Source organism: Eublepharis macularius, chromosome 12 (assembly GCF_028583425.1).
Source record: "Eublepharis macularius isolate TG4126 chromosome 12, MPM_Emac_v1.0, whole genome shotgun sequence".
Lineage (NCBI taxonomy): Eukaryota > Metazoa > Chordata > Lepidosauria > Squamata > Eublepharidae > Eublepharis > Eublepharis macularius.
Genome location: NC_072801.1, coordinates 1,715,867 through 1,740,346, shown reverse-complemented (window position 1 = coordinate 1,740,346; position 24,480 = coordinate 1,715,867). Strand labels below are relative to the sequence as shown.

Genomic DNA, 24,480 nt, shown 5'->3' with positions numbered 1-24,480 from the left:
ACTTTGAGTGAGTCAGAACAATCCATCATACTAGCTAAAAACAGGTTTTAAGTATGAGGTATACCAGTGTACACATGAGTGCAAAAGAACACGTGTAATTGACTCGACCACATAAACAGCATCTAGCTGAATAGTCTATCCTGCTAAATCTGCCATGTAGAATGGCCAAAGGCATAGCATTGCACCTGGCCAAAGAAAAAGCTCTACGAAGTTGGGGCACCTGCAGCGAAAATAAATATGGAGCCATCCTCCCTACAGTGAGAGGGACTTCAAAAGCTCAGGGGAGAGCAGGTTTTAGTAGCCAGGCTATATAACTTCTGGTGCTCAATATCTAGCAACCTACTCTTAATTTGATGAAATGCAGCATTTGATGTTAACTTAGACAGAGTCCACAGCTATACCCATGCCTTTCATTTTTCCATGATATACACTGACCAGTTTGACACATTGGACTTTGATATATAAAGCTCCCAGGGTCAGAATTATAATGCTATGTACTATCTGTTGCTTAAAGTGTGGTCCTACTGGGTAGCTCTGTTGTTTAATGTGTCAGTCTTTGAATTGCTTATACTCCCTTTCGGCATTTCTTCCACTCTATGTACTGGATTCCTGCCGGGTTTAAATCTTGGCAAATTGGCGTTTTTATAGGCTTTGACACTGTTGACTGAAATATCTTTGATGTTGACTGTACCGATTCAAACTCTGTAAGCTGCCTTGAGCCTTAGCGATAACAGCAGACTGTAAATGAATGAATGAAATAAAATGGCAAGGCACGGTTTAAGGCCAGCCTTTTTTTAAAACGTAGGTGCCTCAGTCTTCAGAGGTTTCCTTTTTTGAGTCAAAGCAAACTGGCGGTTCAGTTCTTTCACTCGCCCTTAATTTGCTGGCCAGCGCAGGAGGCACAGGGCAGTGAGGGCACGGGTTCGGATCCCCACCTACTGCCCGCGCTGCTGTGCGCTCTTTAGAGGAAGGGCAGGGGAAAGTTCCTAGGTAGAGCCCCCGCCCCTGCGTTGCCTCCCCATCAATCCCGTTTCCTCCTCGGATAATCTCAGTGGGTCGGCCACGTTAGTCTATTGGAGCAAAACTCAAGTACGGAGTCACGTTAAAGGGGAGCAACGTTTATTTCAGCATGGGCCGCCCTGAGCCGCCGCTGGCTTCCTCGGACGGGGAGGAAAGGGAGACGCTCGTTCTCTTGCTTCTCTGGCCACAACGGCCCCGCCGGAGGGCGCCGCGGGGCTCGGCGGCTGCAACGCCCAGCTCTCCGAGCGCCTCTCATCGCAGCACGTGAGCCGCGCAGCCGGCAAAATAAACGCGAGGCCCGCCCGCCTTCCAAGCCCCTGGCTGTCCTTCCGGGCCTCAGGTTCCTGATTGGTCGCAGTTCGTGGCTGATAGGGCTAATGACCAATAGGAAGAACTGTCGTCACAAGCGTAGGCCGAACCACTGATCTTGCCGCCCAATAAGAGCAGGATCTGCACTGCCCAATGGGTGTGGGTGTTGTTGGCGGGTGGGGCAGTCGTTCGCTTCAGGGGAGCGCGGCGGAGGCGGCGGCTGTGTGATGGGCGAGCGGCGCTCTGCTCCCGCGCCGACCCGCTGACCCGCCCGCCAGGCCATGGCCATGGCCACGGCCACCACCTCCCGGGAGCCGCGGGACGCCGACATCTACGACGAGGCCGTGAGGGGGACCTGCGACGACGCCTCCCTCTGCAAGCGGTGAGGGGCGGGGCCTTCCCGCGGGGGGGGCGGGGCCAGTAGCCAGAGCCGCCCGCCGCTCGCCGCCCGCCTCTTTAGCCTCTGAACCTGGAAGCGCCGCTTCGCCGTTAGCCTCTGGTGGAGCTCGCAGAGGAGGGTGCCGAAGGCGAGGCCCGCCCTTGAAATCGCCAGACCGCTTTCCTGAGCACGGAGGAAACACTCCCCTCCCCCCCCCTCTGGCCCCATCACGACTTACTGGAATGCTTATTTGATGTCTCATTTTAGTGCATTGATTTATGCTGCGCCTTGAGTCTCATTGAGAAGGGAGGGGGTAATAAGCAGTGTAAGTAAAATAAGTAAAAATAAAACCTGGCACTTGTAGAAGCAGACTGCTCCTGGAGGGCCTGTTCTGCCTCATAATGGTTAATAACTATTTTCCACAACAGCCACTGCACCAGACTGTATCGGAGGAAAAGGTGAGAGAGCGAAAACCATAATAGCTGCTGCAGAAGAGGGTTATTAGAGATTATTGGTCAGAATGGAACCTGCAGATTCAGAGGCAGATAAACATGTTTTTAAATTGCCTGTAAGCTTCCTGGAGCACCTGGCCAGAGGGCAATACTGATGTTGTTTAAAGTAAACCAAATTATTTTTTTGCTTGTCCCTTCTTTGCTAGTTCCCTATGAAGGTATTGTCCAGAGGTGAAGTTTCTCTGAACCCTTTGGAGTCAGTGTTGCTTCATGTATTTAGTTAGGGAAGGAGAGTAATTTGTTAGTGGAGGGTCCAAAGTTTCTAGGTGTAAAATATTGAGGAAAGTATCTGTTTTGAAGGTGTTATCAACCAGGTGTGTGGCAAGTGGGTGTGTGTAAGTTGTATAGGTGAGGTTTTTTCAGAGGAGGATAAAATATGTAATGGTCACCTAGGGATGTATTATGGGTTTTAGAAGTCAGTGTGTGCGCAGCAGGGGTCCAATGGAAGCAAGTTTAATGCCTGATAAAAAGGTAAATTATACCAGTCCTGTGCAAGGGGCTAATGGGGGAGTGGATGTTCCAAAAGGTAATTAAAAATTGAAGGGGGCTGCCAGTTCCCCCCCCCAAAAAGCTTGTCTGTCAAAGCATCAGAGATTTTTGTGGGGATGTGATGCAAAGGGGCTGATCACTTTCAGTCTATGAAGATTGGGGAAGTGTGAGTATCTTTATTTTATTTACATAAATAGTCCGCCTTTCTCACTGAGACTCAAGGGGGATCACATAGTGTAAGTCAATTTCAAGGATACTGTTGTAGCACAGTGGAGTGTTTCGAATCTCACTACTGGTTTGAATCCCACTACTGCCATGAGCTCAGTAGGTGGCCTTGGGTAAGCCACTCCTCTCACCCCCAGCACCCCAGCTGTATTGTGGGAGTAATAATAACACTAATTTGTTCACCACTCTGGGTGAGGCACTAGTCTGTTTAGAAGAGCGGGATATAAGCACAGCTGTTGTTGTTATTTCAAGAAAAAATATTAGGGTATATAAATGCAAATTCGCACAGCTTCAAAACTAGCAGGTGTCTAATCCAGAATTGAAGAAATGCTAAACAGAGCATAAGTAGTTCTCAGACTTACATATTAAACAACATATAAACTCTCCAGTAGGATCATACTTATAGTAACAGACAGTACATAGAAGTAAAGTCTATAGTCCCTATCCCTTTACTTATGCATCTCTTTAGGATTTCCTCCCTGCAGTACAGACCTCCTATCTGAGTAAAAAGCCCTCTTGAATATTTCAGTTTTGCAGCTTTTTAATAATTCCATTTGGGAGCTTTCCTAGCCTCTTCAAGTAGGCTATTCCATAAAGTGGGGACCACCGTAGAGTATCCACGTGTACAGGCGGCTGTTGATTTTGCCCATGTGCGATGTGGCACCTGCAGAAGGCCCTGTTCAGATAAGCAAAATCGCCATGGTGGAATATTGGGAGAAAGGTGGTCTCGTAGGTAAGATGGACCAAGAGCTATGTAGGTGATAGCCAATATCTTGAATTGGGCTCAGTAACTGAAAGGAAGCTAATGGAGTGACTAGAATGGGAGTAATATTCATGGTCCTCCTAGCTCCTGATTATAGCCAAGCTACAGTGTTCCACACCAACTGGAGTTTCTGAATTAACTTAGAGGGGAGACCTATGTACAGTTCATTACAGTAGTTAAGTCTCAGTATTACCATAGCATGGATCCAGGTGGCCAGATTGGCCATGTCAAGGTGGGTGGCCCTCTTCCAAGCTAGACTGAAGTTGTGGAAAGCATTTTTTGCAGCTGCCTTGCTTTTCTAGCAGGAACACTGGATCCATTATAAACCCTCGGCACTTAACTGAGTCTGCGCGGGTCAAAAGAATTCCATCGAAACTGGGAAGTACGATATTCTTCAAGATCTCCCAACCAGCATCACTTCCGTCTTGCCTGAGTTCAGTTTCAGTTTGTTCGCTTTCAACCATTTGACTACAGCTGTCAGACAGCAACCTGAGATCTCTACTACACCCCACAATGATTTGGGCAGTGAGATACAGAGCTGGGTGTCATCCACATATTGATGGGATCCAATTCCATAGCGACAAATGAGTTCTCCTAAAGGCTTTACATAGAGGTTAACTAAGATGGGGGATAGGATTGCACCCTGTGGAATCCTGCAAGATAATTCTCATTCCGCAGATAGCTTTTCTCCAACAGCAATCCTTTGAGGCTGTTATGTGAGAAATGATTGAAACCAGTCCAGGGCACATCTCTTGGTATCCGCTTCCACAGGCCTCAGCAAGGCTGCACGGTCTGTTGTATTGAAGGCTCCAGAAGAAGCAACAAAGGCCTTGGCCTGCTTTCAGGCAGAGGTCATCAATTAAGGCTGCTGGAGCTGGCTTGAATCCAGGCTCAAATGGGTCCAAAGCACCAGATTTATCCAAGGAGGCCTGGAGTTGGGCAGCTACTGCTCTCTCAATCGCTTAGTCCAGAAAGGGCAGATTGGACACCATGAGAAAATTCGCTATGTCGTTTTTGTCTGGGGATTTTTTAAAATCAGCGGGCAGATAATGGTTTGAGTGGTCAAAGGGAGGAGCCCTGAGTTAGTGACTGATTTATGAAACACCTCAGTGGTTTATTTATGTGGTCCTTGCATGATTTTAAAGAGCCCTGTGGCGCAGAGTGGTAAGCTGCAGTACTGCAGCCCAACCTCTGCTCACGACCTGAGTTCGATCCGGGTTCAGATAGCCGGCTCAAGGTTGACTCAGCCTTCCATCCTTCCGAGGTTGGTAAAATGAGTACCCAGTTTCCTGGGGGTAAAGTGTAGATGACTGGGGAAGGCAATGGCAAACCACCCCGTAACAAAAAGTCTGCCAAGAAAATGTCTCGTGATGCAACATCCCCCCATGGATCAGTAATGACTCAGTGCTTGCACAGGGGACTACCTTTACATTTTACATGATTTTAACAACCAGGATGGGAAAGGACACACAAGTAGTGGCCTTCACGGATACCAGGATCCTGTCTACATCCATCATTGTAATTGGGTCAAAGTGGTCCATATGTGAGCCCAAGGATGTATGAAGCATATCCTCCCCCTCACCTATATGACTGTGAAAATCTAGATTAGAATGTATTTGTTCTATTTTATTGGCAAAAAACTTTGCAAAGGCATGACAGCCAATATGGGGGCATGTTTGGCTGTGGCTTAATGGTGGAGCACCCGTTTGTTACGCCACGGGGCCTGGGTTCAGTTCCTGGTATCTCCAGTTAAAGAATTCATGGCATCGGTGATGTGAAAGACCTTCTGCCTGAGCCTCTGTCAATCAGAGTAGGTAAGACTAACCTTGCAAGGCTGGTGGTCTCTGGGGATAAGGCAATTTTTTGTGTTCTTTTGAGACTGATGTGACTCTCTCCCAAACCAAAAAGTGTGGCTGTACCTTGCACCCTAATGGGCAGGGTTTCCCTAAGGATTCTGGGTTTCTGTCCCACAAACACCTGAAGAACAATTGTTGTATACCATAAGCTAAATGTTATCTGTTGAAGAGTACTAGAAAAGGCCACCCTGCCAGAGAGCAGGAACCTGTTTGTGCTAATGGCGTCTCTCCCTTCATCAGGTATGCTGTAAGCATTGGCTATTGGAAAGACCCATACATTGAGTATTTTGTGAGACAGCCAAAAGAGAGGAAGGCACCTGAAATCAGCCGAGGTAAGTTGATGAACAAGCATGAACGGAGGGACTCTGTGCTGTTTCATAAGCCCAGGTGTGTCTGGAAGAAAAATAATGTCACAAAGAAAAACTTGAAGATCTAGAAAGAACTGAATCACGTGTCTCTCTGCATTGTTCGTATTATCTGATTGTTTTTCTCTTTTAGGATATTATGCCCGTGTCCAGGGGGTCAGTCAGTTGCTGATGGCTTTCTTGAAGAAGACGGAATGCAATTGCCAAATTATAAACCTTGGTGCTGGCATGGACACCTTGTTCTGGAAGCTGAAGGTGAGGTGGGTCATGCTGATGACCCCTTGGGCTTGAGCATGTGGCTGGGGTGCCCTCTAATGGTTGCTGGGAACATCTTTGTTCCTTTGCTTTTGTGGAGGTCTTAGAGGAGGACAACGATCAACCACTTCTGCTTCTCTCTTGCTGTGAACACCCCCATGGCTGGGCTTGCCATGAGCTGGTTGTGACTTGATGGCACATTCCTTCTTCCAGAGTGGCCAGGGAGGGCACTCGGGGCTATCTTGTGGAGGATTCTGGGATTCCCCTGATACTTACCAATGAGAAGTTCAGGAAGGGGGGGGGGGAAGTTCCCTGAAAAACAGCTACGTGCCTACTCTCATTGTGTGAAGGAGACTGAATGTATGCTATGATCACGTGGGGTGATTGTAAGGCCTTAACAAACGTGATCTACACCCTGTGTGAAAGGATTGTGCTGTCTACAACATATTGCAGACGTCTCTACCTTTGTGTATGGGTTCCCCAGCAGATGTCAGTGTTGGAAGGGTTTCCAGGAAGTAAAGTGCTTGAAAACCTGTGACAGAAATCAAAGCACAGGGAAGAGAGGCTGAGGCTCCCCGCTCCCTCCCAAGGGTATTCATAGGCTGAAAGTCTGGAATTTTTTTTATTCTCAGGATGAGAATATGCTTCCTAAGAAATATTTTGAAGTTGACTTCCCTTCTATAGCAACAAGGAAAATCCACAACATCAAGTAAGTAAGTGCCAGGATATGCTTGAACTTCACCGCGGCTGAGTTTCACACATAGAAGAGGAGAATGCAGGTGTTAAAGGGCCATGGCCTCTTCAGATGGCATGTAAGGAGGGGTTAGCTTGGAATTCTCTGGCACCTGCGGATCTGTGCAACAGTCTCATGAGATGTAAACCTTGTAGGAGTCTTGTCCATTAGAACCTTTGCTGTCATTTGCCCTGTTACGCGTTCAGCTTCCACGTTGGAGGTATGTGCTGTTTTGCCCTGTAGCAGTGCTCTGCAGGATTCTCAGTGGCTTTCCTGAGGTCCCAGACTGTTTTCCTGCTTGCTGGTTGATTTGGCCACTTGATAACGTATGGGCTGCTTATGGTATACCTGCTAAAGCTGGCATGGTTGAAATACAGAGTCTTTGTGTCTTGTAGTTTCACCACCAACCCCCAAAAACCTAATTGCAGGCCTCCATGGTATGTATATGTCTTACCTGAATTTTTGTGAGCAGCTTTGAGAGGCCAGAATGGGCTAGTAATTGGGATATTCTTTGTAGAATAGTAGTGTTTAGCTTTGTACATACTGAACTATATAATCATAAGGTTGGAAGGGACCTCTAGGGTCATCTAGTCCAATCCCCTGTACAATGCAGGAAATCCACAACTATCTCCTGTCCCCACACACCCCAATGACCACACTCCATGCCCAGAAGATGGCAAAACACCATCATGATACCTAGCCAAACTGGCCTGGGGAAAATTGCTACCTGACCCCAAGGTGGTGATTGGCATTACCCTGGGCATGGAAGAAGGGGCCGTGAGAACTAAGCACTGATGTAGCCCATTCTGCCCTCCCCCTCATGACCTGCCCAGACTCACAGAATCAGCATTGCTGTCAGATGGCCATTTAGCCTTTGTTTAAAAACCTCCAAAGGAGGAGAGCCCACCATCTCCCAAGGAAGCCTGTTCCACTGAGGGACTGCTCTGTCAGGAAGTTCTTCCTAATATTTAGCCAAAAACTTCTGATTTAATTTCCCCCATTGGTTCTGGTCCGACTTTCTGGGGCAGTGGGAAACACACCATTGTAACAAGCTTTTGCCCGTGTCTGAAACTAAGCTTCGACTAGCCAAGAGAAAGATGTCTCTCTCTCCTGGAAAACTTATAGCAATTAGTTTTCAGACCTGTCAAACAGATAAGTTCTTTGAACCAGCTGTTTATCAGTACATTTATTTATATAGGGTTCAATATTGCTTTGCAACTCTTTATCAAACACACAGACACCTGTCTAGAGTTTATTTCACTTTATTGAAAATACACCCTAGTTTTTTTAATGAAGCAAGTAATCAAAATATAAATGGCTATTAATATAAATCCTATAAAAACAGAACACAGAAAGGCAATGAGAAATAAGTTTGCTAACATTTCTTAATAAATTCCAAGTTTAACAAAGTTTCTATGAAATACATAGGTAAAAATAAGTTATCACCTAAATTCTCTCGAGATTTCTTCCATCAGAGCCCTACCATTCTATCTGTGTTTGCAATTTTATACCTCATCATATGCAAATATTTAAGGTCTATTCACATGATAGCACAAACAATGATTGGTTTGACGCTTCACTGAATATTCATAATTTCTATAGTACAACCTTCCAGTTAGTAAAAAATTACGTCATACTCAGATCTGCACAACAAAACTACAAATCTCTGAGAAGTGTCAGGAAAAGTTAAGTTGAGCGATCACCATTGGTTGAATCTCTGATAGAGGAACATTAATCTCGATAGAGTCCACTATTTTAATTAACTGTCAAAGGATGAAAGCACACCTGTTGGATTACCTAACACATAGAAAAAACACACAGACAGTTCATGCAAAGTTTAAAAGTTCATCTAGAGAATACAAGAGTTTGGCCTGGTATTGCTCAGTATTGATTATTGTCATGTGCTTTAGTCTATATTGGTATAACACCGTCCTCTATATAACACCCCATCAAGTACTTGAAGATGGTTATCGTATCACTTCTCAGTCCTCTTCAGGCTAAACATATCGAGCGCCTTCAACCTTTCCTCATAGGACTTGGTCTCCAGACCCCTTCATTGCCCTCCTCTGGGCACGTTCCAGCTTGTCTATATCTTTCTTAAATTGTGGTGCCCAAAACTGAACACAATACTCTAGGTGAAGCCTAAGCAGAGTAGAGCAATACCATCACTTCCTGTGATCTGGACACTATGCTTCTGTTGATACAGCCCCAAACTGCATTTGCCTTTTTAGCTACCACATCACACTGCTGACTCATGTTCAGTGTGTGGTCTGCTAAGACCCCTAGACCCTTTTTGCACATACTTCTGCCAAGAGTATTCTCCCTCATCCTATAATTTTTCTTACCTAAATGCAGAACTTTGTATTTATCTCTGTTGAAATTCATGTTATTTGTTTTAGCCCAGTTTTCCAGCCTGTCAGGATCATCCTGTATCCTGACTCTGTCTTCTACTGTATTTGCCACCCCTCCCAACTTAGTATCATCTGCATATTTAAATAAGCATTCCCTCTATTCCTTCATCCAAATCATTTATAAAAATGTTGAGCAGAACAGGTCCCAGGACCGATCCCTGAGGCACTCCACTTGTCACTCTTCTCCAGGAGGATGAGGAACCATTAACAAGCACTCTTTGAATGTGGTCTGTTAACCAATTCCTGACCCCCATCTAACAGTAATAAGATCCAAACCACATTTTACCAACTTGTCAAGAGGGATATTATGTGGAACCTTATCAAAAGTCTTGCTGAAATCGAGATAAACGATGTCTACAGCATTCCCCTGATCCAGCAAGGTAGTAACTTTCTCAAAAAAAGAGATAAGGTTAGTGTGGCATGACTTGTTCTTGAGAAACCCTTGCTGGCTCTTAGTAATCACAGCCTTCCTTTCTAAATGCTCAAGGACTGACTGACTGATGATTTGTTCTAAGACATTTCCAGGTACAGATGTCAGGCTGACAGGTTGGTGGTTACCTGGATCCTCCTTTTTCCCCTTCTTGAAGATGGGGACAACATTTGCTCACCTCCATTCTTCTAGCACCTCACCTGTTCTCCAAGAATTCTCAAAAATAATGGACAGAGGCTCAGAAATTACATCCACAAGATCTTTAGTACCCTTGGATGCAATTCATCTGGCCCTGAGGACTTAGTTCCATTTAAAGAAACTAGGTGTTTACGTACTACCTCTATGCTGATCCTTGGCTGTAACTCCCTACCCCCATCATGTGTTCTGTTATTGCCATGTTGAGCACCATCTCCCTCGCAGGAGAAGACTGAGGAAAAGCAGGAATTGAGCAGTTCTGCCGTCTCTTCATCGCCTGTTACAATTTCACTTCCCTGTCCCTGCAATGAGCCTGCCATGTCCTTGCTCTTTTTCGTACTTTGAACATAAGCAGAGAACCCCTTGTTGTTGTTTTTAGCATCTCTTGCTAGCCTAAGCTCATACTGAGCATTAGCTTTTCTAACACTCTCCCTACAGGCACTGGTTATTTGTCTATATTCATCCTTGGTTATAAGGCCCCTTCGTCCATTTCCTAAATGAGTCTTTTTTTATTTCTCAATTCATTAGAAAGCTGTTTATGGAGCCACCGTGGCTTCTTTAGGCTCCTCCTGTTTCTCCTTCTCTTAGGAACCGTTGGTGATTGTGCCTTCAATATTTCGCCTTTAAGAAACTTCAGCCTCTCTTGAACTCTTAGTAGGTACACAATGTAGTGCTGCTGCTTATCAAATGCCCCCTGTAGTGTTGCTGATAACCTTGTTGAACTTTGGCTGTGCTCCAAAGTGTCTGATATATATCGGCAATTGTGTTAGTTTTGAGGGCCTTTTCCTGATGCTAATAGGGATGTAAATAAACATTTAAAGGGTTAAGTGATAAGGATTTCTTTGCTGTTGTAAGTTTGTACAGGTTGAGATGTTTTCCAAGGCTCTGAAAACTGGCAGAGGATGACTTGTGCGCTCCCAAGATCCTCCGTGTCTGCAGAAGGTGTTTTCTCCAAGGCTATCCTTAACATTAATCTGCTCGTAAGACTGACACTGCAGGCATTAACACATTAGTTTTTCTTGACAAAACTAGGTAGTGGAGTTGATAATATGCATGTAGGCTAGATAGAGAGCAAGTTTGTTAATGTTTAAAGAACAGTATTTGGGCTAGTTTAAACTATTGCTTTATGAAGCAAAATTTACATTCCCAGAAGCTAATTTGTAGGAGTGGCTTCTGGAAGCTGCTGCTTGTTAAGTTTCAGGCACTAGAGATTCCTGCTTGCTTAGCAGGTTTCTTGCGTTTGGGGAGTTATCTATTGTAAATCAGTCACTAACTCAGGGCACCTTCCCTTGACCACTCAAACAGATCCACTACTTAAAAACTGTCCCTAGGCAAAGATGATGTGGTCAATTACCACCCAATCTCTAATCTACCCTTTCTGGGAAAAATGATAGAGAGCAGTAGCTGACCAACTCCAGGTCTTGTTGGATAGCTCTGGTGCTTTGGACGCTTTTCAGTCAGGATGCAGGCTGGGCTATGAGATGGAGACAGCTCTGGTGGTCTTAGCCGATGATCTCTGCCTGAATGTAGACAAAGGCCATGCCATTTTGTTGCTCTTCCAGGATCTATCTGCAGCCTTTGATGAAGTAGATCATGCCATCCTGTTGAGGTGCCTGGGGACAGAAGTGGGTACCACCTCCTGATTCCACTTTTGAACTACTCTGACCGTGAAAAAGTTTTTTCTAATATCCAGCCGGTACCTTTCTGCATATAATTGAAGCCCGTTGCTTCGGGTCCTATCCTCTGCTGCCAACTGGAACAGCTCCTTGCCCTCCTCCAAATGACAGCCTTTCAAATACAAATACTTATGTCCCCCCTCAAATCTCCTTTTCTCCAAACTAAACATTCCCAAGGCCTTCAGCCTTTCCTCGTAGGGCTCAGTCTCCAGACCCCTGATGATTCTCATCGCTCTCTGCTGCACCCTCTCAATTTTGTCCACATCCTTTTTGAAGTGAGGCCTCCAGAACTGCACACAGTACTCCAGGTGTGGCCTGACCCCAAGAGAGGGACTATGACCTGCAATTTCAATGCAATGGCCCTTTTGATACAATCCAAGACTGAGTTTGCCTTTTTTGCCACTGCATCACACTGACTGCTCATATTTAGTTTACAGTCCACTCTTACCCCAAGATCTCTCTCGCATACACTACTACCCAGAAATGTATCCCCCATGCAATATTTGTGCTTCACATTTTTGTGGCCCAGATGTAATACTGTGCACTTATCTATGTTGAATTGCATCCTGTTCACAACCACGCACTTCTCCAGCGTATTCAGGTCTTGTTGAACTTGAACTCGTATCTTCTTGGGTGTTTGCCACTCCTTCCAATTTGGCATCATCAGCAAATTTAATGAGTAGCCCATTTACCCCTTCATCCAGATCATTGATAAAAATATTGAAAAGTAGTGGGCCTAAAACCGAGCCCTGCGGCACTATCTACAGAATGAGAATTATCTTGTAGGATTCCACACGGCACAGTCTTATCTTTGATGTTATTCAACCTCTGTGTAAAGAGGAGAACTCATTTGTTGCTATGGAATTGGATGCCGTCAATATGCAGATGATACCCAGCTCTAAATCTCACTATCCAAATCACCACAAGATGCGGCAGAGATCTTTGGTTGCTGTCTGACAACTGTGGTCAAATGACTGAAAGCAAACAAATTGAAACTGAACCCAGACAAGACAGAAGTGATGCTGGTTGGGAAGGCAGAGGTCTTGGAAGACATCATACTCCCCACTTTCGAAGGACTTCCATCTGACCCTTGTAGACGCACTTAAGAGACTAGAGGTTATATTGGATCCAGCGCTCCTTGTAGAAAAGCAAGTTAAGGCAGCTGCAAAAAATGTTTTCCACAAACTCAGTCTAGCCTGGAAGATGGCCCTCTTCCTGGACACAGCCAATCTGGCTACCTGGATCCACGCTATGGTAACATCAAGACTTGACTGCTGTACATGGGTGTCCCCCTCTAAGTTAACTCAGAAACTCCAGTTAGTGCAGAATGCTGCAGCTTGGCTGTTATCGGGAGCTAGGAGGACCATGACTATTACTCTCATTCTACAGTCACTCCATTGGCTACCTTTCAGTTACCGAGCCCAATTCAAGGTATTGACTATCACCTACATAGCTCTTGCTCCATCGTATCTGTAGGACTGCCTCTCTCCCTGTGTTCCGCCATGGCGTTTTTGCTCATCTGAACAGGGCCTTCTGCAGGTGCCACATTGCACGTGGGCAAAATCAGCCGCCGCCTGTACACGTGGATTCTCTCCGGTGGCCCCCACTTTATGGAATAGCCTGCCTGAGGAGGTTAGGGAAGCTCCCACTCTCCTGGCTTTCCGCAAACAACGCAAAACTGCGTTATTCAAGAGGGCTTTTTTTACTCAGTATGACAGCTGTAGTGTAAGGAAGTGGTCTCACAGTGGTCCATCAGTAAAGTAATAGAGAGGGACCACAGTCTTTACTACTCTTGCTGTAAATATTGATGGACCATAGACTCCACTACTGTTGCTATAAACCTGATCCAACTGGGCAGTTCCTATGTTGTTTAATATGTCAGTCATCTAATTGCTAACGCTTCGGTTCCTCGTTTCTTCAGCTCTGTGTTGGATTTCTACAGGTTTTTTAAATCTTTGGGAATTCACATGTTTATACCCATTACATGTTTTCCTGAAGTGTCTTTGTTATTGACTGTATTCACTTACACTGTGTAATCCGCCTTGAGTCTCAGTGAGAAAGTTGGACTCTAAATAACATAAATTTACAAGTAGGAGAGTTTGAGGTGGATCTCTACAGCCGCTGCCTATGCGACCCTGTCTCTCCTCCCTGCTCTGCCCCAGAGAGCCCATAGGGGAAACCCTTGTCTTTCAGGCATCTGCTTTGCTTAGCAGCACTTGCTCCCTTCTTAGTTTGTTCAGGACTTGTCCTGGTGTAACGAGCTTTTGTCCGTGTCTGAAACTAAGCTTCTTCTAGCCAAAAGAAAGATGTATCTTTCTCTTGGAAAGCTTTCAGCAATTAGTTCTCAGACCTGTCAAACAGATAAGTTCTTTGAACCACCTGTTTATCAGTACATTTATTTATATAGGGTTCAATATTGCTTTGCAACTCCTTATCAGACACACAGACACCTGTCTAGAGTTTATTTCACTTTATTGAAAATACACCCTAGTTTTTTAATGAAGCAAGTAATCAAAATATAAATGGTTATTAATATAAATCCTATAAAAACAGAACACAGAAAGGCAATAAGGAATAAGTTTGCTAACATTTCTTAATAAATTCCAAGTTTAACATAATCAAAGCTTCTGTGAAATGCATAGGTAAAAATAAGTTATCACCTAAATTCTTTCAAGAGATTTCTTCCATCAGAGGTCTGACATTCTATCTGAATTTGCAATTTTATAAGTCATCATATGCAAATATTTAAGGTCTGTTCACATGATAGCATAAACAAACAATAATTGGTCTGATGCTTCACTGAATATTCATAGTTTCTATTGTATAACCTTCCAATTAGTAAAAATCACATTATACTCAAACTTGCGAAATTTCTGAGAAGTGTCAGAAAAAGTTAAGTTGAGAGATCACTATTGGTTGAATCTCTGATAGAGGAACATTCATCTGGATAGAGTCCACTATTTTAATTAACTGTCAAAAGATTAAAGCACACCTGTTAGAATTACATAACACATAGAAAAAACACACAGACGGTTCATGCAAAGTCTGAACGTCCATCTAGAATGCAAGTGCTTGGCCTAGTATTGCTCAGTATTGATTATTGTCATGTGCTTTTACCTATATCGGTGCAACACGGGTCAGGCAGCAGTGGGCAGGTGCAGCTTCCTGATCTTTGTTTGTTTCATGACCAGGGCGGAGGGAGGTTCTAGAAGATGGCTCACTGACTCTCTTTTGTTCTCTCTTGCAGATCTAAACCTCCCCTGTCAAAACCCATTATGGAAAGCCATTCCGGGGAATCTCTCCTAATAGGTGAGTCACTTTAAAAGCCCATCAGTGCAGCAAGGCAGCAGCTCCAGAGCCACCTCCCTGCTCCTTTTTGTATTGCAGACACATTGTGATAAACTTTCAAGTAATGTACTGGAGAGGGAAGAAGGGATCTTAAACTTTTTCTTTGCTTTTCATCACCTCGTGTTGTTTCCCTCCTTTTTTCTCCACAAGATGGTGGTGCTCTTCTGATAGGAACTGCCGGCATTCTTTCGGAGTGGTCGTCTCCCTTTGGTGTTTGTCTTACAGTTATAAAAGTTTGTTGGCTGCTTTTTGTGCTGCTGGTGGTTAGAAAGGGCAAACACTATGCGCAAATCAATATGCGGGACTGGCAGCCGTTGCCTTCCCCTGTGCCCAGCCAGTGGCACCTGCCTTTGCCTGCATGCTCCGTTGGAGTTTGCACAATAGGCTGGCAGTGCCCTTGGTTCGGCTTGCCGGTTGGTAGGGCTGCTTCCCGTGCAGTCTCACCTGGCTGGCCCCGAGTGGCTCTCCACGTGCTCTCCAGCAGCCGTCTCGCCCTCCCTCTCTCGCTCCCTGACGGTGAGTTTGAGGCTATCCGTGGGCAAAACAGGACCCCCTGATTCATTTCAGGCTGTGGGTCAGAGGAGGTGTTTTGAATGATTCAGAACTGGGGTACACCCTCTTGAATGCCTGTGGGAACAAAGGTTCTTGCTGATCTTGGGGTGGAGTTAAGCCTGTTCTGAAGGGCATGGTTATGATTTTGAATTTGGAGTCAGGAGTGCCCTTCCCGAGAGAGTCCCTTTTCCTCCCCATCTCTCTTTCCATGATAGGGGACGTTGGAAGGGCTGATCTTGCAGGAGAGCGCTAACGGAGTTTCGTCTTGAGGTTTTACTTCACGTTCTGAGGTCTAACCCGTGAACAGCTGCAGGGCTGTGATGAACTGCCCTTGCCGGTCATGAACTCTCCCATTGAACCTGATGGTGGCCAGGGGGAACTCGCCGTTTTCTGAAAGTTCTCTCCCTTCTCTCCCCTTCCATTGCTTCACCTTCTTCAACTGCTCTGACGTCTTTGCCAGTTTGGGACCAGGCCCCGGGCCCTATTCCCAGCTCAGAGCTTAGCAAAAGCTCCCTGCAGCTCCTTGTTAAGATTCCAGGGAACCGCTCACTTCCTGTGTTTGTCCTGCCAGGTGCTCCTCTCCCTCCCCCAACCCCTTCCCTCCCTTCTGGAGGTGGCAGCTGCTCTTGGCTGTGCTGCTTGTGGTTTTTCTGTACGTGGACCTGTTCCACACTGGCCCTTGGATTCCTTGGCCGGCCATCTGCCCACAAGTCTCTCTAATGGTGCATCTCTGCTCAAGTGTTGTTAACACAGCCAGAGGTCGAGGTGCTTTGCCTGGATGAGCCTGTTGCCTTTCAACTGCAGGCAACTGGAGGCCAGACAGTCCAGAAATTATCTTCCTTTTTGAAGTGTGTGTGTGTGTGTTCTTTGGTGGTTCACTGGTAGGTTTTTTTTGGTGAGCAGTTTCTTCTGCAGCCTTGTGAAATCTCCGTGCTTGCTCATGATTAAAAGGAGACTTGAATTTTCAGCTTGCTTTGCCAGAGACTCCTTTGGATGGCCCACAGTTCCAGAACTCTTTCCTTGAAGAACTGCCCCAAACCTGAGCATCTTCTGGCCGTGTAGAAAAACTGCTTGTTTATGTGAGATGCTGGATGGTTTTTGTTACCTGGGTGGAGGGTGGGAAACAGGCAGTGTGTTGCTGTGTGTTCACACATGCGCCATGGTTTTAGGCTAGTTTCAGGCAGCTGTGTTGATTTGTAGCATAAAAGCAAGATCCTGGTCCAGTAGCACCTTAAAGACCAACTAGGTTTCCCGGGTATGAGCTTTCGAGAGTTAAAGCTCCCTTCGTCAGAGTGTCAGGAAGCTCTAATTTGCAGTACCCCTCCCACCCTCTGCCTGGATTCCAAAGACTCCTTCCTTTTCTCGTTCCTCGTATCTGATGAAGGGAGCTTGGATTCTCAGAAGCTCATACCCTGGACATCTGCTTGGTCTTTTAAGGTGCTCCTGGACTGGAATCTTGCTTTTGTTACTAATCTTCCTCTTTGGGGTGGAGTAAAGGCCAGTCCTGTGTTAATACACGATGAAACGACCTGTTTAGTTTAAGGTAGGAAAATCTCAGGCTTCAAAGGTGGTCTTGGAAGATGTCTGAGCTGCCAGTAGGCCAGGAAAACCCTATCCTGCCCGTTAAAGTGCAGTAATTCTGGCTTGGGCATTTCCCTTTCAGAAGTGAGGGCATTTTTTTTTAGCTCAGCTGTTTACCAGGTAACGAGTCCACAAAAAGTTGTGCTAACTGGCTTGCCCACAAATGTGCACCCTAAAAAAGCAGCCACTGGCAACGTTTCCCTGTCTGGGTTGCCTTGATGTGATCCTGCCTTGCCAAGGCCAGCCGTGATTTTTCCGAGCCTGATTTAATTGCGGATCCCTCTGCAGATGCTCATAGTCTTGACTCCAGCCGCTACGCCATAATCGCTGCAGACCTTCGAGAATTGCCAAAGCTAGAGGAACACCTGAAGAAATGCGGCATGGATCCACAGTAAGACACGGTCCAAAGGTTGTTGGGAACTGTCCTGTCGTGGCAGCAACTGGGAACTACTGTGTGTGTGTGTGTGTGTGTGTGTGTGTGTGTGTGTGTGTGTGTGTTTAAAAAAAATGCTTCAGGTGCACATAGAAGTAGTTATGCTTCTGAAGCTGCGCTGAATTTTGCTGCAGCGCTGGACAGCATCTTTCCTTGGTTTCAGGATCTTGGTTTGGGGCTTAGGAGGTCAGCTGTCACGATGCAGATAGTTGTCTGGGCACTAATCGTATATGTGTTTATGGGTACGGGGGAGGTCAGCTTGTCCTGGCTGTATTTTTTATGCAGGAGTAACTCTTAAACACACACACACCCCTCCCACTTTTAGGCAGCAAAGGGGTGGCAGATTTGCCGGTAAACTCTAGTACTTTATTTCCCTTTTTTGATGAAGCTGGATCTGCATGTTGTTGTGAGACCCAGCAGATCCATCTACAGTAGAGTGCAGGTGTGAAGAGCCCCGTCCCCCATCCCAGTCTGGAGGTGGGTCTGCCCGCTGACTGGCAAAGCATTTCATCTGACTGGTTCTTCCCACACGTGTCCGCCCAGGTTTCCCATGTGGGATTCCTCTTACTCCCAGCTGTTCTCTTCCCTTTGACAGTTGGTTTCTAAAAGCAGCCCTGCTGTCCAAATGACTTGATCATTACGTCATGCCTGTGGGAAGAGGAGGGGAATTCTGAATTGCCAGATTCAAGGAGAGAAGCGGCTCTGGCTAACCTGGCCCTGTTCTCTTGGCTTTTGCTGTGTGAGAGATGGAGCCCCTTGCATTGAATTGCCTTTCCCCCCTTTCTGAACAGAATTGCTGTGTGTGTGGCTTGTAGCTCAATGGTAGTGCTGTGGACTGAGTGTTAAAGGGGCTCTAGGTTCAGTTCGTGGCTCACTCACCCTCATGCAGCTGAAACCGAATAACAGGATTCCAGTCTTTGGTTCTTCAGCCACTGGGGGCTCCAGCCCCTAAATGGAGCAGTTCAGAAAGGGAAGGGGGGGGGAGAAATGCAGGTGCTCACCTCTCCTTTGGCTCCAGCCTGGGGTGCAGACACTCCTCACTGGGTAGGAGGCCAGAAAGAGTGGCTCCTGCTCCCCCAAGGGCCTCCCTCCTCTGTTGCCTGTGAAGTCCTCCTTCTCTTCTGGGTGCCTGAGGGAGAAGCACGCCTGACCTTGGTTTCTTCCCTTCCACCCTTCTTCTTTCCCCCTGCCCCCTTTTATACAGTTTGCCAACCCTCCTGATAGCAGAATGTGTCCTGATCTACATGACCCCAGAGCATTCTGCGTGCCTCCTCAGGTGGGCGTCCAGCACCTTCCTGGCTGCCATGTTTATAAATTATGAGCAGGTAAGAAGAGGCCGGGTTGGGCTCCACGTGTGAGTTGGGCCGGTGAAGGGGGGGGTGAGGCTCTGGGGTGGGCTCTCCCAGCCACAGCCATGAGCGTTTTGATGGACAGCTGCTTGGGGCCTGGGCTTTTCATGGCTTGGTTACCAAGTGAGGCTTGCTGCTTCGCAGGAGCAGTTGGAGGGCAGGGGTGCTTTTTCCCCCTTTCCACAATGCAACAATGGAGAGCTGCAGTTTAATTTTCCTTGAGAAGAATAGCTGCCGCGTCCAAGGTGGCCAAATACAAGGAAACGGCATTGTGTGTGGTCTTATGTAACTTCATGAAATGTTAATCAGCTGGCACTTCGGCAGCCTTGGAAACACTCATGGATCAAAAACAGCCAGAGTGGAAAGGCAATCAGTGTGCCAGGTGGGGAGAGGGCTGGGCTCAGGGCAGGGCAGGATGAGGGGCAGGAGGCCCGGCCTTTGTTTGCCTTATTATTTCATACGCTTCTGTGCTATTCTCTCCGCTGAGTTCCTGGGGTGGTGAACGGTGTGAAACTGTTAAAACAATGAATTGTCAATAAAACCCGCTCAATAAATGCAGTAAAGCAAGTCAGATTGCAAGCAGCAGCAAGACACTGGATTAAAGAGATGGTAGCAGCACTTATAAAAGAGGAGTAGCCATGCAATGTGAGAGTCAAGGGACTTTGTGGGGGCGGGGGGAGGCAGAGGTCTGAGTAATAAACATTTTAGTCCACACCAAAAGATCACTAAGCTTGGTGCCAGGTGGGTGGTTCCGTACATGCAGAGTCCAGCAGCAAGAAGCCCCAGCAGCAGAGAACAGGTCAGCTTTAGTTGTCACCTATCTTGCCGGTTGTGGGGCAGGGAGTTGGGGTCCTTCGGGCCAGGTGGGCTCATGTGGGCATCAGGATCTTAAGAATGTTTAGGACTTTAGTGGTCAGTATCAGCACTTCGGATGGTCCCTTTTAGTGGCCTGCCTGCCCCAGTTTGTACCAGCTGGGAGCATCTTCAGGCTTCTCAAAGGCTGTGCCGCATTCAATGCCTTTCAGCAATAGCGGTCTGCATGTTCCTAAGGTGTATGATCCACTGGGCAGAAATGATGGTTTGGCCCCACTTCTCTCATGCTTGGGGTAGAGGAAGAAACCCCACCACCCCCCGGTCTGTGCGCCCAGACAGTCCAAATTCAGTTGTCTGAATACGTTAGTAGAGGGGAAGAAAGTATCCATACAGCTGCTGATTCTCGTCTCTGCTGCATTAAAAAGAACCGAAGACCATTTTCCTCCTGGCCGCTGGAAATCCTACTGCTTTTTGGTGTGTGCATGCATGCACCTGCACATAACACCTGAAGTACCTTTGTTGCATGCAGAAAGTCACTAACCAAGTTGAGGGTATTTCCAGTTAGGTCTCGGGCAGCAGACTTGGCGAAGATGGTGGCTGGATGGGTCGGTAAGCTGAGGAAGTAGGCGAAGCGTTGCTCAGAATCGCCCACGTGGTTCTGTAGTCACAAGAGCCCAAATCATGGTGGCTTTATAAAAAGTTGACATGGAAGGAGAGAATGTCAAAAATGGTAAAATTCTGCTGAGGAATCACAAAGGCACAGGGTATTTGTAGCCCTTATGAAGGAGTTACAAGGATCCTGCTGGTAGGAAAAACGTTGTGTGGGGGAACTGAAGAAGAAAGATATGCCACTGAGAGTACGGGCTGCCCATGTGTGCACTTGCAAAACCTGGGTAAGAAGTTAATGAAAGGCGCTGGCTTCTGCTTGAAGGTGGCTGGAGTGTCACTTCCTTCTGGTGACTCTCTCGTCTTCTCTAGGTGAACATGGCTGATCGCTTTGGGCAGATCATGATTGAGAACTTACAGAGCCGGCAGTGTAACTTGGTTGGTGTAGAGGACTGCAGATCTCTGGAGACACAGGTAGGATTCCCCACACTCTGGTGGGAGGGACTTGCATTGGCCAGTGTCCCAGTGGAGCAGCGGGATTACTTCTGAGGACTCTCTTCTGCCCCTGGCTGTGTCCCTTCAGGCCCTTGGCCTGTGCTCCTTCCAAGCACGCTACACAAGAGATGGGACTCTTGAATGTGATTATCTCCCTCTACCCCCCGTGTTGACAAAAAGGGGTTGCTTTTACAAAATTCTGTTGGAAGCTACGGCCCATCTCAGCCTCGGGTAGCTGGAGCCCCCTGTTCTCTCCTCCTCTCAAGTCTGGTGGAGGCCCTGCCTTCTGTTTTGACTTTATTTCTTGTCTTTGATTCACAGAGAGAACGGTTCTTAGTCAGTGGCTGGGAGACGGCTAAAGCCATAGACATGATGGAAGTCTACAGCTGTTTGCCGCCGGGTGATGTCAAAAGGTAAAGCGGGGTGCTTATGGTGGCGACCTGGGGGCTGTCTGGTCACCCCCTCATTTTGAACATCTGGCAAGTGAATGTCGTTCTACAGAGATGGTTGTTGCGTGCGAGTCTTTGCCAGAGAGGGAGCACTGGCCCTCCTTTGCAGCTCCCCCAGTGGCTAGGACCATCCTGGACTGTGCAGGGACTCGAAACTGTAGCCTCTCCTCTCCTTCCGCTGCACTGATATCCTGCCCATCCTTCAGATACAGTCATGAAGTTCCAGTCTTATCCTGGTAGCCGTCTCATGCGCAGGGCAGGCTGAGCAAGAATGACTGACTTATGGCCACTGGGCGAATTTCCCCATTGAGCCAGGGGCGTTGAGCCTGCACCGCTCCGCTCCCAGTCGGGCTGAGTGAGTGTGAGAGGTGTGATCTCTCCTCCATCCTTCTTCCCAGGATAGAGGCCCTGGAGTTCCTTGATGAGAAGGAGCTGCTGGAGCAGCTGATGCAGCACTACTGCCTGTGCTGGGCTACCAAGGACTCCTGTCGCCTGGGTAAGCCCTCCCCCATGTGTGCTCAGAAGGGACGGGGCAGGGTCTCGGGAAGGGCAGTCCTGGCTCCCCGGTGGAGGGGGCCGGGCGGGCAATGCTTGTGCTCCTTTATGCAGCCACACTGAACTTGAGTTCCTGTTCAGCGGGAGGGAATGTTAAGTCAGTCACATTCGCCCCTGACCCACTCATTTGAACCGAGTCCCACGTGAGCCTGTGGGGCAAAAGGCTGAACGGATCTCCGTTTGCTTCAGGTGGCTCGTGGGAGGGATCAGGCTGGCAGTTCTTCAGTCTCTCGGGTGGGGCACCGGCAGAGCGGCCAAGCCCAAAGACTGGGTCAAATAAGTGCCAGGAAGACCTGCGAGAGACTCTCCCCCCTCCATCTCTGTGTCCCAGCAGCAAAGGGCTTCCTTTCAGAACTCTGCCGTGGGAAAGTCCTCCCTGCCCCCCTCCTCCTCTTGCACTGCAGTGGCACTGGACCATGCACTGCAGTGGCCATGCCCAGATGCCGTACGGCTGGGTCCTCCGCATCCGCGCTCTTTCTCAAGCTGGCCCATCCAGCAGGGGGAGTGAACTTGGGAGAAGGTTGTGCTGCTCCTTTATGGCTGAACCCACTTAACTTGAATGCTTTCTGCACTGAGCCGGGGTCTTCCTGATGGCCCTCGCTGTCTTTTTGATACTAAACTGCATCAGAAAAGCTAAAGGGTGGGCCCAGGGTGGATGCACACATCCCCTTTGCAGCTGCTTTCCTCTCCCCTCACATCCCATAGCGAGCTCTGCTGTGAATTGCTATATGGGTACCACCTCCCTGGGTTGTTTTCTTACAGCAAACAGAGCTGCCGCCACATGAGTGAGACATACCAAGCGACTGTCTGTCCTCGCTTTGCTTGTGTCGGGGCTGGAACTGAAGCCAAACACAAAGGCCGAGTTTTTACAGACGCTTTTCTGGTCTTTGCTGAGCAGTGCTTCGGTTAGGAGACCCTTGGGGCTGGCCCTGTGCTCAGAGTCTGGACCTCGGCTTTCAGCCGGAACTGTCACACGAACACAGGAATGGGTGGCTTCTGAGATCAGAGAAGGCCGCCACAGAGGCCACTTTTCTCAAAGAGGTCCCGTGAACCTCTGCCGCGGTGGCCTTGGGAGTTCAGTTTTCCACATTCTTGGGTGAGCTGCTCTGCCGTGAGTGAGACTGGTCTGCTTCCGATCCCTGTGCAGCAGCAGAGCAGAGCCAATTCAGCAGGGCTGCTTCCCACATTGCCTCATTAACGTCTTGTGCAGGGATTGCAGTTCAGTTCCAGATGTGGAAAAATAGTCTGACACCTGGAGTTCATGCCGAGTCTTGGATGGTTTCAGGTTCGATTCGGACCGCCTGATTGCTTCCTGCAGATGTGTTCTTTTTCTGTCATGCCACTCTGCCCCCCCCCCCCCCCCGCTCCTGGACAAGATGCGCTCAAAGGTGTCAGGGAACTGCCAGGCACACGGAAATCACACTGGGTCACATTTACACTCTGAGCTGGGACTCCAGAACCACCTGTGCAGACAGCAAAGCCACAGTGAACTCATTGAAAGCACGCGGACCTGTGGCAGTGGACAAAGACCGCCCTTGAGGATCCAAGATGGGGGAGGCCCATGTGCTTTCATTTGCCGGGGGAGGGTCCCTGCCCCATTTGTGTGTCTGTGTGTTTTTCTGGGGCTTCTGCTTCTTGGCCATTTCTCTCCACTCTCCATCAGTGAAATTTTTCTGTAGATCTGGCTTGCACTCCTGGGAGGGGAAGGTGGCACTCTGTGTGCTTTTCTGATTTCCCTTTGTAAAAGTTAGCCAGTCCCCCTTCATGTTAAGAGTCTAAGGGTCTAGCGGTCACAATCCCATGACCGTTTCATGTTCTTTTATGGGAGGGCTGCTGAGGAAGAGGCGGGCAGGCTGGGTCTACCGTCTGCTTTTCCTGGTGGGGTGCTGGAGTCATCTGCAGGCATTTGCTGTTTGGGGTGCAGATGTCTGTGTTCTCCCTGGTGTGTGGGTGCATTGTGTCTCAGCTGCCTGACTGGTGGTGGCAAGTCCCAGTCATCCGTCTGAAGCCCAACTTTTTCTTTTCTTCTGACAGGTCTTGTGGACATAGATCTGTAGTGCATCCGCTCCAGCAGATCTGTGGAGCTCCACGTAAACCTGCTGATCGCTCCTGGTGGGGCTCTGCATGCATCCGCTCCAACCTGTTCGTCCTCACTACCATGTGGGCAAAAGAGCAGCAGAGCATGAGCAGGGGGTGGTTCTCCCCCCTCCCCACCGTCTTGCAACCTTGTGAATAAACGGTCTTCTTTTGTGAACAGCCGAACTAACCAGAGTCTCGTTCCTGGCATGGTTACGAACATTCACTGTTTGCTTCTTGTGCCTGTTTGCACCGGACTGCCTGTCTTGGCGCCCACTCTCTCTCACTGGCTGGGTGATGCTGGGGCAGCGTGGGGAGGAAGGCGCCTCCCTGGGTGTGCCTGGGTGCTCTTTTTGTGTGTCCATGTTGTAGAATGCTGCATCTGGTATTTCTCTGCCCTGTGCCAAGGTTTTTGGACCTGCGGTGTGAGAGCTGCTGTAGCATAGTGATAGTGGTTAAGGGAGTGGGCTGTGTATCCAGCACTCTGCTGGTTCAGCTCCCACTCCTGCCCTGAGCTCAGCAGGAGGCCTTGGGGAAGTCGCTCCGCTCAGCCCAGCTCCCCAGCTGTATTGAGGGGATAATAACAACACTAACTTTGTTCACCG

At 47.9% G+C, this 24,480-nt stretch overlaps 1 protein-coding gene across 1 annotated transcript; it reads left to right on the top strand.

Annotated features, from left to right (window-relative positions):
* The first annotated feature begins 1,503 nt into the window (after positions 1 to 1,503).
* Positions 1,504 to 24,061, top strand: LCMT1 (leucine carboxyl methyltransferase 1). Its single transcript, XM_054995057.1, has 11 exons — positions 1,504 to 1,711; positions 5,794 to 5,885; positions 6,052 to 6,173; positions 6,806 to 6,882; positions 14,866 to 14,927; positions 17,388 to 17,490; positions 18,737 to 18,857; positions 20,673 to 20,774; positions 21,117 to 21,208; positions 21,643 to 21,740; positions 23,834 to 24,061. Exons 1-11 carry the CDS (start codon positions 1,611 to 1,613, stop codon positions 23,854 to 23,856), a joined length of 993 nt encoding a protein of 330 aa, XP_054851032.1. The 5' UTR covers positions 1,504 to 1,610; the 3' UTR covers positions 23,857 to 24,061.
* Positions 24,062 to 24,480: the final 419 nt, after the last annotated feature.

What these genes read in the sequence shown, in the direction of transcription:
- LCMT1 (XM_054995057.1), top strand. Translation starts at nt 1,611, where the DNA reads ATGGCCATGGCCACGGCCACCACCTCCCGGGAGCCGCGGGACGCCGAC. An exon ending in GACGCCTCCCTCTGCAAGCG is followed by an intron (nt 1,712 to 5,793) that starts GTGAGGGGCGGG and finishes TCCCTTCATCAG; the next exon opens with GTATGCTGTAAGCATTGGCT. An exon ending in CGGGGAATCTCTCCTAATAG is followed by an intron (nt 14,928 to 17,387) that starts GTGAGTCACTTT and finishes ATCCCTCTGCAG; the next exon opens with ATGCTCATAGTCTTGACTCC.